The sequence below is a fragment of the Brachyhypopomus gauderio genome, unplaced genomic scaffold (assembly GCF_052324685.1).
Source record: "Brachyhypopomus gauderio isolate BG-103 unplaced genomic scaffold, BGAUD_0.2 sc51, whole genome shotgun sequence".
In the NCBI taxonomy this organism is placed as follows: Eukaryota; Metazoa; Chordata; class Actinopteri; order Gymnotiformes; family Hypopomidae; genus Brachyhypopomus; species Brachyhypopomus gauderio.
The window spans coordinates 2,751,776-2,770,000 of record NW_027506876.1 but is presented as its reverse complement, the minus strand read 5'-3'; the positions used below and the strand labels follow the sequence as shown (position 1 = coordinate 2,770,000).

At 44.0% G+C, this 18,225-nt stretch overlaps 1 protein-coding gene across 2 annotated transcripts in view; it reads right to left on the bottom strand.

The window, feature by feature from the left end:
• The window catches only part of LOC143487860 (ATP-citrate synthase), a 49,423-nt gene that overhangs the window by 9,323 nt on the left and 21,875 nt on the right, over nt 1-18,225 (bottom strand). Inside the window, exons 9-18 of one of the 2 annotated variants that reach the window (XM_076987102.1) lie at nt 12,920-13,056; nt 10,933-10,994; nt 10,218-10,335; nt 9,275-9,429; nt 6,594-6,687; nt 5,346-5,375; nt 2,513-2,654; nt 2,251-2,419; nt 1,706-1,810; nt 613-809 (exon numbers count right to left, since the gene is read on the bottom strand). In XM_076987102.1, coding sequence (XP_076843217.1) covers nt 613-809; nt 1,706-1,810; nt 2,251-2,419; nt 2,513-2,654; nt 5,346-5,375; nt 6,594-6,687; nt 9,275-9,429; nt 10,218-10,335; nt 10,933-10,994; nt 12,920-13,056 — 1,209 coding nt within the window. The remainder of the gene's footprint in view (nt 1-612; nt 810-1,705; nt 1,811-2,250; nt 2,420-2,512; nt 2,655-5,345; nt 5,376-6,593; nt 6,688-9,274; nt 9,430-10,217; nt 10,336-10,932; nt 10,995-12,919; nt 13,057-18,225) is intronic. The other variant, XM_076987103.1, reaches the window with a different exon arrangement.

Sequence of the window (18,225 nt, the reverse complement as noted above, 5' to 3'; positions counted from 1 at the left end):
CACACACACACACAGACCAGCACACACACACACAGACCAGCACACACAGACCAGCACACACAGACCAGCACACACACACACAGACCAGCACACGCACACACAGACCAGCACACACACACACAGACCAGCACACACACACACAGACCAGCACACACACACACAAGCACACACACACACACACACCAGAACATACACACACACACCAGAACACACACACACACACCAGAACACACACACCAGCACACACAGACCAGCACACAGACCAGCACACACACACACACACACAGACCAGCACACACACACCAGCACACACACAGACCAGCACACACACACACACACACACAGACCAGCACACACACAGACCAGCACACACACACCAGCACACACACACCAGCACACACACACCAGAACACACACACACACACAGACCAGCACACACACACACACACACACACACACAGAGACCAGCACACACACACACACACACACACACACAGTCAGACCAGTGCGCGCGCACACACACAGTCAGACCAGTGCGCGCACACACACACAGTCAGACCAGTGCGCGCGCACACACACACTGTGGACAGCAGTGTGGAAGTATGGTCTCACCTGTCTCCGCCGATGGCCACGCCCTCATACACTCCGTCGGTGGTGCGGGAGATGATGTTGTTGAGTTCGTTTGACATGCCTCCAGAACGGGACACATACGCCACGCTGCCCGGCCGGTACAACTTTGACGCCAGTATATTATCCAGCATCCCACCTGTGTTTCCGATCTTAAAACATCCGGGTTTTATACCGCCAACCTACACAAACACACACACACAAAATAAGAAAGACTAGTAAGAGGCTAAACACTCTTGTACAAACACAACCCAACCACACACACTCTCCAAGCAATAGTCACATACACAACCACACACACGCATGTGTACACCCTTAACTACAAACAGAGGCACACACACCCTTAACCACAGAGGCACACACACACCCTTAACCACAAACAGAGGCACACACACACACCCTTAACCACAGAGGCACACACACACCCTTAACCACAAACAGAGGCACACACACACACACTCAACCACAAACAGAGGCACACACCCCCTTAACCACAAACAGAGGCACACACACACCCCCTTAACCACAAACAGAGGCACACACACACACCCTTAACCACAAACAGAGGCACGCACAAACACCCTTAACCACAAACAGAGGCACACACACACACCCCCTTAACCACAAACAGAGGCACACACACACACACCCTTAACCACAAACAGAGGCACACACACGCGCACACACACCCTTAACCACAAACAGAGGCACACACACGCGCACACACACCCTTAACCACAAACAGAGGCACACACGTACACCCTTAACCACAAACAGAGGCACACACGTACACCCTTAACCACAAACAGAGGCACACACACCTACACCCTTTACCACAAACAGAGGCACACACACATACACCCTTAACTACAAACAGAGGCACACACACATACACCCTTAACTACAAACAGAGGCACAGAGCCACACACACACACACACACACACACACACACACACACACACACACACACACACACACACACACACACACACACACATACACCCTTAACCACAAACAGAGGCACACAGCCACGCACACACACACACACATAATGGTTAGAAGGGTGAGGTTACTTACAGTTGCTGGTCCGATGATGGTGACTCCCTTCTCCTCTGCAGTCTTGATGAGTTTGCGTGTCAGAGCTTCAGGAATGCCCTCGGCTATGATCGCTATAGTGTGGATCTGACAGTAGAGCACAGCTCACAATCACACTGGCGTCACACAAACACTGCATGCAAATACTGCCCTCACGGTGGAGACTCCACCAGTAAAGGTGTTGAAACTGCAACAAAAGCCTACAGGCAGTGTAGGTGCAGGCTGGAGGCACCGATCTACAGGGCCGTAGGGGACATGGAGGGAGGGTAATGGCCAACAGTGTTTTAGTATGAAATAGTGACTAGTAATAGTGAGGTAAAGGCTGTTTACCAGTGTGTTTATTCAGCGAGTGTAATTGGTGATTGGTGCAGATAAATCACAGATACTTCTATAGCTACAGAAGATACAGATACTTCTATAGCTACAGAAGATACAGATACTTCTATAGCTACAGAAGATACAGATACTTCTATAGCTACAGAAGATACAGATACTTCTATAGCTCAGGTGGCTGAGAATCAGAGTACCTGTGGGTACTGCATTGTTTCCATGGTGCTGTCGTAGGCGGAGCGAAGAGATGCGAAGCTGATGAGAACATCCACTTCAGGGTGCTTCTTCATCGCATCAGCCATGTTCTTATAGACCGGCAACAAGATCTCCTTGTGACCCCAATAAAACTTCTGCTTGTGGTCACCACTGATACACACAAGCACAGTTACAGAAATTATTCACTGTTCTAGTAGAAAAGGAGGTGAAGCTGAAAGCACTTCTTGGCCCGGCTGGACTCACGTGAAGGGGTAGACCATGGCAGTCACAGACGGCTCCTCCCTAGAGCACACGTAGTCAAAGTCCAACATGCCCTGCACTGCCCTGGTCTGCATCCCCCAAATGATGGCCTTAGTGTGCCTGCTGAAGAGAGTGGTGGCTTTCACTGGGGGGGGGGGGGGGGGGGGGGGCGGAGAGAGAGAGAGAGAGGGGGGTCTTTTATTGACAATTCTAACACAGTGATCAGGTTAGTTCCAACAGGTTAATACAGATTCATAAGGCCATTATAGATCATGACATATGATAGACCAGTGAGCTGCTTCTTCCACACACCTGCACCCACACGCACCCCCATACAGACACATGCCCACACGCAGACATGCACATCTGGATGCATAAACTTTAAAAACAGATTATTCACCAAGCCCACACACGCGCCCCACAAAGAAGTCCTTTTCAGAGTACTGGCAGAAACAGGTAGGCAGGTGTTGGTGCCATGGTGAGTGGCTCGGCTAATAAGAAGTCTCTACAGATACAGCAGTTTTGCTCTTTTGTTGTAAGTAGCACTGTCACTTTGGTCTGATTGAACATCTACACCAGGGATGTCAAAGTCAAATACACAGAGGGCCAAAAAACCAAATTTGCTACAAGCCGAGGGCCGGACTGGTTCAATGTTTATTAAAACATATTGAAATGATTGCACATAGCCTATTGAACCAAGACCTAACACAGTGTATATTATTTAATGCTTAAATGAATAAAGCAATATTTTCTTATGGATCTGTCAGTAATTTCAAGTGAAAACATTTTTCAAAAAGCAAACAGATAAAAACAAACTTCCTTCAAAGAAAACAAATATGAATAAAGTAATAAAGGTTTGAAAAGTGCTGGAATTTAGGCTAAAGTACTTGAAAATTCTTGAAATTGTAACTACTTCGTTTCACAACAAATAGCTATCTGACTGAACAGTTCTCTTGTATTACGTTAACAAATACGAGCCTCTTGTAATTCCAGGACGAAACATGAGAGAACATGAAGACGTTAAGATTGGGCGTTTTGAAAATAAACAACCATTAAATGTAAATAAAAAGCGAATTATTTCGAATCATTTCGAGTATATGTATAAATATTTAACTTAAGTTTAACGTGCTGGGAAATATTGAAATGGACCTTGAAAGTGATGTACAAGTGCTTTATAAAGGTGTATGAACCCTGCAAATATGACTTTGTTCATTGTGCTGAGGCGCGGCGCGCGCAAAGTTACAAAATTCGAGAGATGCACGACCTCGCGAATCAACAGCGCGCGAGACTCTCTCACAAGCTCTCACGAGCTGAGTCACTGCGATTACGTCATTTTTGCCGCGCTGACCCTCGCCGCTTGTGCGCGCTGCAGTGACTTCGCGGGCTACCGTTGCATTGTGGGGAATGTAGTGTTTGTGCGTGCAAAACACCATCGGGCGTCTGTGGCCTGCGGGCCGGTTCTAATAGTAATTAAATATCATCCAGGGGGCCATAGATAATTTGCGGGCCGGATCTGGCCCATGGGCCTTGACTTTGACATATGTGATCTACACCAACTGTTCAATCAGAACCACACTGCTGACAAACGGACATCTGAATCCCTAGAACGGTGACAACCATCCAACACTTCAGAATCATGACTGAAAGGGTTGTGTTTAGGGTTGGGGTTATGTGTAAACATATATTGTTGTTCAGTGTTGCTTTTTGCAGTTCTACGATGCATCAACTTGCACAAGCATTACATTCTAAATTAGCCACACCTGTTTGAAAACCAAACCTTTTGGACAGAACAAAGTTTCAACCAGTGTTAGTGAGTAGTTAGGGTATAGGTTAGGGTCTGGGTCAGGGATAAAACACAGAGAGCGAGAGCACCAAGCCTAGGGAACAGAGGACTGAGTGTCCAACCACCTTGGTCCAGTTGGTTTGACTTTGCAGTACCTTAAACCCAGACTGTGGGGATATCAGGGGCTAATGCCAATCATATCAGTTACCATGGCCACACCAAGATAACACACCAAACAAAAACCACTCAAAAAAGGAGACCAAACTGGAGAGCAAGGAGAGAGAGAGAGAGAGAGAGAGAGAGAGAGGGGGGGAGTGGGCAGGAGAGAGAGAGGGGGCAGGAGAGAGAGGGGGGGCAGGAGAGAGAGAGGGGGCAGGAGAGAGAGGGGGCAGGAGAGAGAGAGGGGGCAGGAGAGAGAGGGTGGCAGGAGAGAGAGAGGGGGCAGGAGAGAGAGAGGGGGCAGGAGAGAGAGGGGGCAAGAGAGAGAGGGGGGCAGGAGAGAGAGGGGGGCAGGAGAGAGAGGGGGGGCAGGAGAGAGAGAGAGGGCAGGAGAGAGAGGGGGGGTAGGAGAGAGAGGGGGCAGGAGAGAGAGGGGGGGTAGGAGAGAGGGGGGGCAGGAGAGAGAGGGGGGGCAGGAGAGAGAGAGGGGGCAGGAGAGAGAGGGGGGTAGGAGAGAGGGGGGGCAGGAGAGAGAGGGGGGGCAGGAGAGAGAGAGGGGGCAGGAGACAGAGAGAGGGGGCAGGAGACAGAGAGAGGGGGCAGGAGAGAGAGAGAGGGGGCAGGAGACAGAGAGAGGGGGCAGGAGAGAGAGAGAGGGGGCAGGAGACAGAGAGAGGGGGCAGGAGACAGAGAGAGGGGGCAGGAGAGAGAGAGAGGGGGGGGCAGGAGAGAGAGAGAGAGAGAGAGGGGGGGGCAGGAGACAGAGAGAGGGGGCAGGAGACAGAGAGAGGGGAGGGCAGGAGAGAGAGAGAGGGGGCAGGAGACAGAGAGAGGGGAGGGCAAGAGAGAGAGAGATGGAGTATGAGGGATGGGAGATCACCAGCTCTCTCCTACCTGGGCTCCTGTCTGCTGGGCTCTGAGGTTCTGCTCACCACATCACAAAGGCCACAAAACACAAACCAATTAAATAGAAAAACAAGCAAGAACTTTGACAAACATGGAAAACATGTAAATGCAACTACTCTTCTACAAAGAACATAAATGACCCCAAAGAGCCTCAAGGATGACCTCTAAACACACGTGTTTGCCCTCATAGTCAAAGGCTTCACTTCCCTCCAGCATTTCCCAGCACACAGCCTGTCCACATGTTCACAGCAGGGTTAATGCCAGGAGCCGGTCTATAGGGCTGCAGTAAGGGTTAGGTTTTGCAGTAGGGTTGTATTAGAGTTAGAGACTGTATCAGCCATACATTACATATCCAACTATCCTATGTGCAAACACAGTACATTAGCTTCATTCTGCACAAACATGCACGCACAACACTGTTTAGACCACTGGGAAACCTCTGAGTGCATCAACTCAAAACCATAATGCCTGTCCTGTGCACTACACATGCAGATCCATGGCCACACCTCAAATCATCTCTGTGCATTAAAGAGTGAGATGGGTCAAGGAAAAATGTCCAACAACAGAAACGTCAGTTCTTACATGTGACCCCTACAGTGAGTGACTCCTTCACAGAGCTCATTTTGAAAAGAGTGGAAGCTGAGAGAGATAAATGTGAGAGTAGAGAAGGAAACAAAGGTGCAGCACAACAGGAGAGGAGTGGAATTACAAAACAATGTGGAGAGATACTGGAAGGATGAATAACATGATAGAGAGACAGAAGAAAAGAGAGGGGAGGAAGAAAGACAGGAGAGGAAGAGAGAGAGGGGAGAGGAAGGTACTCGTGTCCAGGGCTGGACCTCCTGGACAGGGACAAGACACCACCCACCCAGCCCTGGCAAGACCAGACTAACCCTAAACCCAAACCTAACCCTAATCAGACAGTCTGTCCTAACTCTGGGTGTCTTACTCTCTCACGCAGTTCATCTGGCTCCAGTACACACCGCTGATGCCTCCCCATCTTCCCTATTCAACCAGTAAGGGCTGATGAAACAGTAAGGGCTGATGAACCAGTAAGGGCTGATTAACTCTCCGTTACATAGTCAGATATTCACCTGCAGTAACTCAACACAGATGCTGAGAGAAATAATGTGCTACTGAGACCTAATTCTGAGAGACCATTTCCTGTTGTACCACCACAGCTGAAAAGTATTTTCTCCTTCCCAAATCCTGAGAGGGGCGGAGGGGTCCAGTCACCTGGTGGAACTCCTGTCTTTGCCTTCTTGGCAGGTGTGGTGTCACTGGCCAGTTTGTGTTCAGAGAATGAGGCTGTTCTGGTTGTTGCTGGAGTCTGTAAGAGAAGTACACAAGGAATAACACTAAAAACCTGGTCTTAATCCCCAGGAACTGTCCAACAAAAGGCTAATCTCCAATCGGTCATTCATTTACAAAATTCTAGAGAAAGTAATTTCTTCGCAACTCTCTTCCTTCTTACAGACATGTATTAGAGTTATTTAAGTCTAAATTTGGACCCCATCACAGCACTGAAACGGCACTGACTAAAGTACTGAACGATCTCTTAATATCCTCTGATAAAGGACACGTTTCTTTACTCATACTGCTAGACCTCAGTGCTGCTTTTGACACCACTGATCATAATATTCTACTAAATAGGCTGGAGACACTCATTGGCATAAGAGGTCAAGCACTCTCCTAGTTCAGGTCCTACCTGACAGATCATTACCAATTTGTACTAGTAAATAATGAATGACCAGAGCGTACCAAGATAAAATATGGTGTCCCACAAGGATCTGTACTGGGCCCCATATTATTCTCATATTAACGCATTAATGTCGATTAATTAATTTCAGGGGAAATAACGAACTAAAATAATTCCACTTTTTTGCACAGTGGAATGTTTCTCAGTGCACGAGTTCCAGACATACAGATTATATGGACGCACAATAAGATGAGCATCATGGAGATGACTGAAGAGGCTACGCTGGTGGATGGGACATTTAAATATAAGAAACGTCCAGATAGAAGTACAAACTTAGTGTTTGTAAAAAAAATAAAAAAATAGAAAAAGTGTTATTTGCACTTTATGTAGGAAGGAGTTCGCTTATCACAGGAGCACTTCCACCCTTTGTTACCACCTCAACGCAAAACATGTTGGGGCTAACGTGCAGGTCAGTAATGATAACTTAGCTGCTAAATGTATTCCTAGTACGAGCAAACAGTGTCACCAGTCAACACTCGACCACATGTCGGGGATCAAATTAGGAAACAAAATGTCAAAGGAATGATGAGGAAAGGGAAGTAAAACAGGTTATTGTGAAGAGCGCCACAAATGTGGCCCTGACTGGGGATCACTGGACCTCTGTTAGCAACAAGAATTATCTTGGTGTGACAGCTCATATTATAGATGATGAATGAAAGATCCAGTCATTTGCTTTGATCGAGCAGAAGACCACTTCTAGCAAGCAAGCAAGCAAATTTATTTTTAGAGCACATTTTAAAACCGTAACGGACCAAAGTGCTGTACAATACAGAGCATAGCGAAAACAAGTAGAGTAAAATACATATAGACGTATTAAAATAAAAATATAGGGTCAAAAGAAGAAGAGTATAGAAGGATTAAAAAAATTAACCAGCTTCAAAGGCCAGAGAAAAAAAAGTAAGTTTTCAGGAGAGTTTTAAATTTCTCTATATCTGTTAATGATCTTATTTGCAGAGGTAGTGTTTTTCACAATCTGGGCTCACTTCTAGGCACTATGGAGATGCCTGTGTGGAGGACTTTAATTTTCCAGGCCTCTGCCACAGCCATAAAGAAAAAATCTACCATCTAAAATGGTATTAAAAAACATCTGATTTACTTCAGTTCTTCTTTGTCCCCTTTTATGCCCATAGCAGCCAGAGATGCAAATGTGTTCTTTGCAGCATGAGACGATGCATTATCATGCAGGAAAATGATCTTCCTGCGTAATGCACGGTTCCTCTTCTTGTCCCATGGCAGAAAGTGCTGTTTGAGAAACTCTTTACCCCTTCAGGGATCCTAAAGAGGCCGACAATCCCTCTCCCCATGATTCCAGCCCAAAACATTACTCCACTTCCTCCTTGTTGGCACCATAGCCTTGTTTGCATGGGGTGTCCATCAACCATCCATCTTCCACTCTATCTATCCATCCTCCACTCCATCTATCTGGACCATCGAGTGTTGCACGGCACTCATCGGTGAACAAAACAGTTTTGAAGTCAGTCTTCAGGTATTGTTTGGCCCACTGGAGCCGTTTCTACTTGTGTGCAGTGGATGGAGGAGGTTGACAGGATGGCTTACGCACAGCTGCAAACCTCTGAAGGACCTGCATCTTGTTGTTCGGGGGACGAATTTGTTGCTTCTCAGCAGCAGACATCCTTTTTCTTTCCTATTTTGGCTGAAAATGTAGGCTGCTTAATAATGTGGGACAGCCTTCTTAAGTAGTCTTGCCTTTAATTGGACACACCTGCCAAACTATTTAGCACAGGTGTCTGCAATTGTTTTCAGTGATATAAAGAGCACTGACATCACCATCAATGGGTTTAACTGACAAACAAAACAATTCTTACCTTATCACTCCTAAACACTTCTTGCATAATAATTTGGAACACAGTTTATAATATATATATATATATATATATATATATATATATATATATATAACTGTCTCCTTTGGCTTGCTCATTAGGAATCTGGACCCTTACGATTTGTGTTGTAAAAAGCGCTATATAAATAAATTTGATTTTGACAAGGCAGGACAAGTCTCTAATGACATCACTTTCTACAATCCAAGATGGAGTAATGCGATGACTTCCTGTTACCATCACAAACCTTTTCAGAATGCATTAAATAAACAAAAACAAGCCTGTCTGCAGTTGGGGTTAGGCGCTTGCACACTCACTGCCACACTGCTACTGGAGTTCAGTAAGAAGTTGGCCGTATGGGCAGCAACGGGAGGCTGGTTTGGGATTGGCCGGTGGCCAAGCGCCATGCCAACGATAGCAGTCATATGTGTTTCTGTGCCAAAGACATGAATGGGGATCCCAGTGGTCTTCCCTGCAGACAAAACAAACACAGTTGAAGCAGTAGTGAATTAAATTATTTTTATTTAATTAAATATGCAGATGATTTGACTAAATTACAGAGAAACAATATGCAGAGGAACAATATGCAATATTATATGCAGAGGAACAACACTTCAAACATGTCACAGCCTTTCAAAAGTGCCATCAGAACAGTAAAATGCAAATTAATGTAGAGAGGAAAAAGGAATTGATGATTAGTAGTGATTAGTAGATGAAGTTAAGTGATTATGGATCTGCCAATAGAGATCACCTTAAATACCATGGCTCAGTTTTGGACACCAATTTGAATTTTAGGTTAGGAGTATGTGTACGAGATTAGTTAAGACATTTCAGGACTACGCGAGAATGAGATTAGTGAAGACATTATATAACTAGTATATTGTTCCCTGGTCAAAAGTGTTCAGTGTTGTGACAGCATGATTTGTGTTTTCTGTTATGACAGCTTGTGTGTCATATGTGAACATTTTAAGCCTACAAGCATGCACTTATGATGTGTGTTAATTATTTGTTGCTGTAAAAGCTATGAATGTGTTATTTTAATGCCGTGCAAATTTTTATATTGTTTTTCTATATAATTTCTATATTTCAGCATTCACAAAATAAAAAATATGACATTTGCTTCCTGAATTGCTGCCTTACTGTACTGCCTAAATATCTCAGACCTTTATAAAACATTTGACATATACATGAAGTGCTTTTGAGACCTATGCAGCTTCATGAATATTTATCTAGATATTTTCCAAAGTGCTTAGTTCTTACCCACTTCCCCCATTACCCTGAGCCCCTCCTGGTAGTTTGGTCCTCCACGCCGCACGAAGATGGAGACCTCATGTTCTTTCAGAGGGCCCTGGTAGTCCTTAATGGCTCTGACAATGCCCTGCAGGGGTCAACCGAAACACCAGAGTCAATGACTCTGCGATGACATCTCTGAAAACTGAAATGCTACATAAACACCAAAAAAAAAAAAAAAAAAAAAAACAGCATCCAGCAAGCATCTGTGGAATAAGAAACCTGTTAAAAAACATAGCATCCAGCAAACACCGGCAAAAACACAGCATCCAGCAAACATCTGTGTAAAAAAAACACCTGTAAAAAAACTGCCTCCAGCAAACACCTGTGTAATAAACAGAGCATCCAGCAAACACCTGTGGCAGCAGGCTGCTCTAGACAAGCAGGGCTCTGGAGTTTAACAACAAGATGATAATAACTGAAACATTACATCACTTGAACAAACAATACAAACCTAGTGCACACAGGCAGGAGAAAGGTGCTAACAGAAATGCATGTGGCTGTAGGCTAACGGGTCTGATGATGTGGTTGATAACTGCATTACATCAGAAGGGAATGGTCATGTAATTTTTAAGTATACAGGCTGTTCCAACCCAGTGTTTAAATGCATGCTCTTTAACACAAGTGTTAGGGTAGCTGTGTGTGAGCTATACTCATGAAGACTCCCAGAGTAAACCACACTTACTTTAAAAGTAGCTGCCACGTTGGTGAAGTTAGCAATACTTCCGCCAATGATCAAGACTTTACCTGAGGAACAAAGGAGAAACCATCAGAGGGTTAGAAACAGTCTCAGCCAGGAGTGGAAAGTAACAAATTACATTTACTCACGTTACTGTAATTTAGAACTTTTTATGAGTAATTTGTAATTTTGAATAGTTTTTGAAATATGTAATTTTTACTTGAGTAAATTTTGACCCAAGTAGTTTTACTTCGCTACATTTGAACCCCCTCACATTACTGAGTAAAAAAATGTTGATGGTGAAAAATTTAATGCAGGCAGCTGGAGCTGAAAGTCAATTGTGTTGTCAGGGTTGGCTCGGCTGCCGCTCCTCCTAACAACACTAGAGGCACCCGAGTCAGTCCTAGACTCTCCAGGCGCAATCAGCAGTGATCCGTTTTAGCTGTCTCTATGGCTTCTTAAGGAAGCTTAGTGAAACGGATCACTGCTGAATCGTTTTGGCTCGCCTTCACGTCTCTGTGATCTCTGGTTGCGTTTCTTGTGTTAAGGTGTCTTGCCACATTATGCTCTCTCTCCCTCTCTCTTATCTCTCTTGCTTTTCTACTACTTATTCTTGTATTTCCTGCGGTGCTTACTAGCCTACCTCAAGTTTTCCCCCTGCTTCATCTCTTCCTATCTGTTATTTGTTTATTTTGGGAAGAGTTTTTGTTTCGTCGCAGAGTTCTGCCTGCTGCCAGTTACTTCCCCTGGTGTCCTAAGTTTCGTTTTCTCCGCGTCTTTTCTGTTGTATTTTTCTCCAGTGTGTTTTGCGGTCGAGTTTATATTTCTATACGTTGAGTTTATACCGCGTCTCGTGATTGGTGTGTGTGATTGGATGCACGCACACATTTTGCTCTTTGCGTTTTGTCGGCACTTGGGTCTACTACTCTCTTGGTTTTGATGTGGTGTGTACTTGTTGGTACACCCGACGTTACATGCGTGGCCTTGCCTTGCGCGCACCCTTTCCATTGTCTCATAATCAGGTTGTAATCCGGTACACTTTTTTCCAAAAGGATGAGATTGTTCTATCTTTAAATCTTCTATCTATCAGGATTTGTGGGATCCTGTGGACATTTTATTGTGAAAAGTGGAATCCTGTGGGCACTGTATTTTGTAGTTAGATCCTGTGAGTGTTTTAAATAGTGGAATCCTGTGCGCATTTTGTTTTATTTTTGAGATGTGGGATCCTGTGGTCATTTTATATTTTATTTTGAGTTGTGGCATCCTGTGGGCATTTTATTGTGAATAGTGGGATCCTGCGAGCACTGTATTTTGAATAGTTGGATTCTGTGAGCACTTACTTTTAAATTGTGGGATGCTATGAGCATTTTTTAATTTTTGATGTGGGATCCTGTGGCATTTTATTGTGAGTAGTGGAATACTGTTGCATTTTAGTTTGATTTGTGATATCTTGTGGGCATTTAATTTTGTGTGCATTTTGTTTTTTTGAATAATTTGTAATTTACATTTCTTTATTCTTATCATAGTTGACAATAGGACTGAAAATTGTTTGCACTTTATGGTACAGGTTGTGATTGTCCTTGTGCTGTGAGGAAGTATGTTCCTGAGCCCAGCTGATCTTTTGCAAGTGTGGATGTGCACTTAAATACGCTTTGAAATCGATTAATACAACTTGTGCTGAATTGATTCATGGCTCATCCTTTTTTGCATTAAATAACAAAGTAACTAAGTAACTTACTCAAATTACATTTTAAATGAAGTAATTTTGTACTTTTACTCAAGTAAATTTTGAGATGGATAATTTTACTTTTACTCCGAGTAGAATTTAGGCAAAGTAAAAGATACTTTTACTCAATTACATTTTTTCAGTACTCTTTCCACCTCTGGTCCTAGCTACACCACTGTGTGACAACTGGGGTTACACAGACAATACTATTTTAATATGTTTTATAATATCTGTCTTATAACCTCCAACATTCTCACACACACACACCTTCTGGGTGTTTCTCGCGCGTCATGAGGGAGAGAATGGTCCTGGCGTAGTCATACGTTTGCTGTTCACTGGGTGCACCAGAGTATTCTCCATAGTTGGCCAACTCATCCACTCCTCCCAGGTCACATATGGTGTCACTGAGCAAACACACAAACATGTCACATAATAAAATCACAGACACTCTCATGTCAAAAAGACACACACACATCACAAAGTCAAACAGGTTTTCTCAGTGTCAGTCTGGAGCCCCTACAACACCTGGACTGGAGATGAAGAAAGCACTGGCAACAGTGGCAAGGAAAACCCCCCTAAGATGGTGGGGATTGGGAAGAAACCTCGGGAGGACCAAGACTCAAAAGGGAACCCATCCTCCATTGGGTGCCCCGTTAGCACAAGTCCGTATTTGTGGACAAAAGGTGGTTCTACAGTTATAGTTAAGATTCTTGTTCCCCGGCCAAGTAGTCACAGTCCCTTCAGTGCAGATGGTGAGCCTCAGGTAGGAGCTAGCATCAGCACGTCCTCTTGTGGCAATGGCACATCCAATCCCAGCATAAGTACATCCACCAGCAAGCCAAACCATCCCCTAGGTCAGGGGTCGGCAACCCAAAATGTTCAAAGAGCCATATTGGACCAAAAAAACAAAAAACAAATATGTCTGGAGCCGCAAAAAATTAAAAGCCTATAAGCCTTATAATGAAGGCAACACATGCTGTATGTATCTATATTAGCCTACCATCAAATGACTAAGTTAGCTACAAATACGTAATGAGCATTCATGATTAAATGTTTATTCTCCCTGCAGTGTGTTCTGTAGAGAACGACGCACCACGTGACTGCTCTGTTGTAGGATGCCGCCTCAAGTTTAACTTCATTACAATATTAATGAATTATGTTTCATTGATTTGATGAAATTAAAGAAATTCAATAAATCAGGGTTGCCAACTTTTCAAGATCACTTGGAGTGAGATTTGAACCTGAAGGGGGTGGCGAACGTAAATTGTTACCGGGCTCCATTTGTGGCTTTGGCCAAGTTGAGCTTTCTGGCGAGTGACGTCTTCAAGCTCTCCGCCGGTGTGTTTACAACAGCCACCTGCCTCATCTCGCCCTGCTAATAGAAACGTGTGTCGCAGGCTACGACGGAAATCTTCGTTGACATAAATGTTGAAATTTAGTTTCATTTATTCTACACATTCTTACAGTATTGGAAAACGTTAGGAATGTTGGTGTCATGTTTGTCTCCTACAAAACTATATTAAAACAAAAAATATATTTCTCTCCCCCATCTTTTTACATTTTCAAACATTTTTGAAAAAGCTCCAGGGAGCCGCTAGGGCAGCGCCAAAGAGCCGCATGCGGTTCTGGTAAGAAGCATGCAATCGTCTGGTAAGAAGCATGCAAAAAGATAGACAATACAGGTTGAGTGTGTGCACATATATTTAAACCACCATTGTGTCAGTGATTAGCATGTGGCTCCGGCAGGTTAATCTATAGCAGCATAACTAAAGGGAGGGGTTCAGAGGTGACCACAGTCATGAGGGCTCACTGAGACATTGCTTTCCAGTCAAGTCTTTGTCACAACTACAGTGATGCCATGACACAGCTGGATGACATCAACATCTCAGATTACCAGAAATCTCACCATCTGGGGCCCCCAAGCCCCACACCTTACAAGGGGAATATTAACTGAAGGCTTGATTAAATAGTCGAGTCTTAAGTCTAGACTTAAAGATTGGAACTCTGTAAGAATCTCTGTAAGGATTGGAGCTGGAAGTCTATTCCATAATTGAGGGGCTTTAAAAGAGAAAGCTCTGCCTCTGGCTGTAGTCTTACAAATTTTTGGAACTAAGAGAAATCCAGCATTTTGGGAGCGCAAAGGGTTGTAGTAAGCAATGAGTTCACTCAGATATTGTGGGGCAAGACCATTTAACGCCTTATAGGTTAAAAGAAGAATTTTTAATTCAATTCAATATTTAAACGGAAGCCAGTGTAATGCCGTGAGAGTGGGACTAATATGATCTAATTTTCTAGCCTTAGTTAGGACTCTAGCTGCAGCATTTTGTACAAGTTGTAGCTTCTTTATGGACTGTTTAGAACATCCAATTTGATGACCATTGCAGTAGTCCAATCTTGACGAGACAAAAGCATGGACCAGCTTCTCTGCATCAGCTAATGAAAGTGTCTCAGCTTGGCAATATTACGTAAATGGAAAAAGGCAGCCTTAGTGACATTGCATATATGTGTGTCAAATGAAAGATCCGAATCAAAGCACTTTGTAAGTCGCTCTGGATATAAGCGTCTGCTAAATGCCGTAAATGTAAATTTGCGATAGATTTAGGTGTTACTGAAAAAGCATCTAGGGTAAGGGGAATATCAGCCCAATTGCTTCTAGCAGCTCTGGGCCAAAGAATCAGTACCTCAGTCTCATCGGAATTTAGTTGAAGAAAATTAGACGCCATCCAGTTTTTAATGTCCTGGACGCAGTTCTCAATCTTGAGAGTAGTAGTGATATCATGCGGATTGGAAGATATCATCTGAGCATCATCTGCGTAGCCCAGTGTTAGCATGAGAATAATATGGGGCCCAGTATAGGTCCTTGTGTGATGGCATATTTTATCTTAGTACACTCTGATCATTTGTAATTTACTAGTACAAATTGGTAACGATCTGTCAGGTAGGACCTGAACCAGGACCTGACCTCTTATGCCAATGTCTCCAGCCTATTAAGTAGAATATTATGATCAATGGTGTCAAAAGCAGTACTGAGGTCATGTGAGATGGTGGTGCCCAAGGAACCTGAAGGTCTCTACAGTAGGCACAGGGCTGTTGAAGATTGTGAGGGGCAGAAGTGCTGGGGGGTGTCTCCTGAAATCCACTCATCTTTACAGTCTTGAGCGGAGCGTGTTCAGCTCCAGGATGTTCTGACTGCACCAGAACATCAGTCATTCAACTTCCTGTCTGTATGCAGACTCGTCGTCATCCCGGATGAGTCCGATGACTGTAGTGTCGTTAGAGGTGGTCATTGATGTAGAGAGAGAAGTGGGTGGAGCGCACATCCCTGAGGAGCACCAATGCTGATGTGGAGGACATGACTTTTCCCAGCTGTACCTGCTGTTTCCTGTCTGTCAGGAAGCTGGTGATCCACTGACACATGGCAGAAGAGACAGTGAGCTGGGAGAGTTTGGTGGACAGAATGCCTGAGATGATGGTGTTGAATGACAAACTGAAATCAAGAAACAGAATTCTTGCGTACGTCCCTGAGCAAAATGGATGAAGCAGTTCATCCATTTTGTTGGCTAGAGCGCGGAGATTCGAGTGGCCATAAAGACAGACCTATTTAGACAAATTCTATGCTTGTAATGCTCTTCGGAGTTAGTTCAACCTTAAATATACACTCCGACCTGGATAGAAGTGAACTTGGACAGTTAACAGTCGAGTGAAACAGAAGCACACAGAGGAGAGGTGAATCACTGACTCGTACTTGCGCTGGTGGTATTCCACTTAAGTTAGGTTTATACTTTATGCATCGCGCGAAAATTACATAATCGCGGGGGCTCGTTATTCAGTATGTCTGAGTTAAAAAAAATTTTTTAAAGTCGATTCAGCACTGTTTTACTCTATCAGATCGGTATCGGCCAATACTAAGCCTCAGATATCTGAATCCGTATCGGAAGTGAAAAACGTGAATCGGTGCATCCCTAGTTTTTACCAAATGCCAAGGAAGACCGAACTTGACACAATGTAGCTCGTGTTCAAGGCTTGTGTAACACGGTGAGCACAGGAACATACACACCGCGTGAAATAATATAGAGAAGGGTGGACCCAAGTGCCGACTCGCAAGAGCAAGATGTTTTGACACCTGTCAAATGTATTAGCGAGAGAGAAACGCGCGCAGAGACCCAGAACGAACAAACAAATCAACGCGGAAGACTCAACGTGCAAAAGAATAGAAACCAAAACCATGAGGGCACGGAGTAAAAAGAAACAAAAAACAACGCGGAAAATACAACACGTGAAAAATAACACTCAACCGTAGAGAGACGGGAGAAAGAAACAAAATAACAGTCATTTAAAAACAGCGTGGATAAATGCAACGCAAAACTGAAACCAAGGACGCCAGGGGAAGTGGCAGCAGTCAAAAAACACTGCAGCAAAATAAAACCCTTCCCAAAAATAAAGACAAAACAGATAGGAAGAAATACAGGATTGGGAAAACTTGAGAAGGGTCAGAAGGCGACGCAGGAGATAGATACTCGAATAAGTAAAGAGAAAGCATAAGAGAGAGGTGGCGAGACACCGTCAAACGAGAAGCAACCACAGAGAAAGCAGAGACTGGCTCAGAACGTACCGGCATAACCGATTCAGCAGTGATCCGTCTCCACAAGCTTCCTTAAGAAGCCATGGCAACAGCTGAGACGATTTAGTCTGGGACTATTTATTCCAGTTTAGTCTGGGACGGACTCTGGTGCCCCTAGCAACGGCTGGGGGAACAGCATCCGAGCCAGCTGTGACAGCTTGCAAATTGAAGCTCAAGAAATTTGGTAACACAACAAAAAGCATTTTACCAGACTGACACAGAGCTCTGAGACCGCCTCTACATTTGCAATATCTACAGACCATTTAGCAATTAATTATAACCTTTGTATAAACTTTTATGGTAAAACTCAGTTTACATGCTACTGTGAATCAGAACCCCCGCGTTCCGCCATGTTTGAAAATGCTGGAAGCTGGTGGGGTGGGCGTGGCTTGGTCCCAGAGGCGGTCTCAGAGCTCTGTGTCAGTCCGGAATCAGTGACCAATGGAGATTGCAGAGGAACGCCTTCATCTAAGCCCCTCCCACACGTGAAATGTGTTCCAAAAGTCAGAAGCAAAAAACGAAGCAGAAGCAAAGAGAGATTCCAGAAGCAAAAGACCTTACTGGGAAAATCCAAAAAAACAAAAACAATGGAACCAAAAACTTGTCAAAATGCAAACGAAAATAAGTTTCAAATAACCAATTATATTAAAAATATATACTTTTGATATATTTTTTTCTGTTTTGCATTCATGACATATACTTTCTACTCTTGGATTTACTTTTGCTTTTGTGGAACTATTGAAACAAAAATCACTCCATACACTTGCGTCCATGTTAAGGTCATTTGTAGATGGTGCCTTAGACGTTGCTGTGGTGACAGGAGTATATGTAAAATAACATGTTTTTAAAATACATCTATTCCTGATGTAAACAAAGTTGATGTTTGTCTTGGTTGCCAGAAATAAGAATTTGCATATTTTGCCACTTTTAACTTAAAGGTATTGAAGAAAGA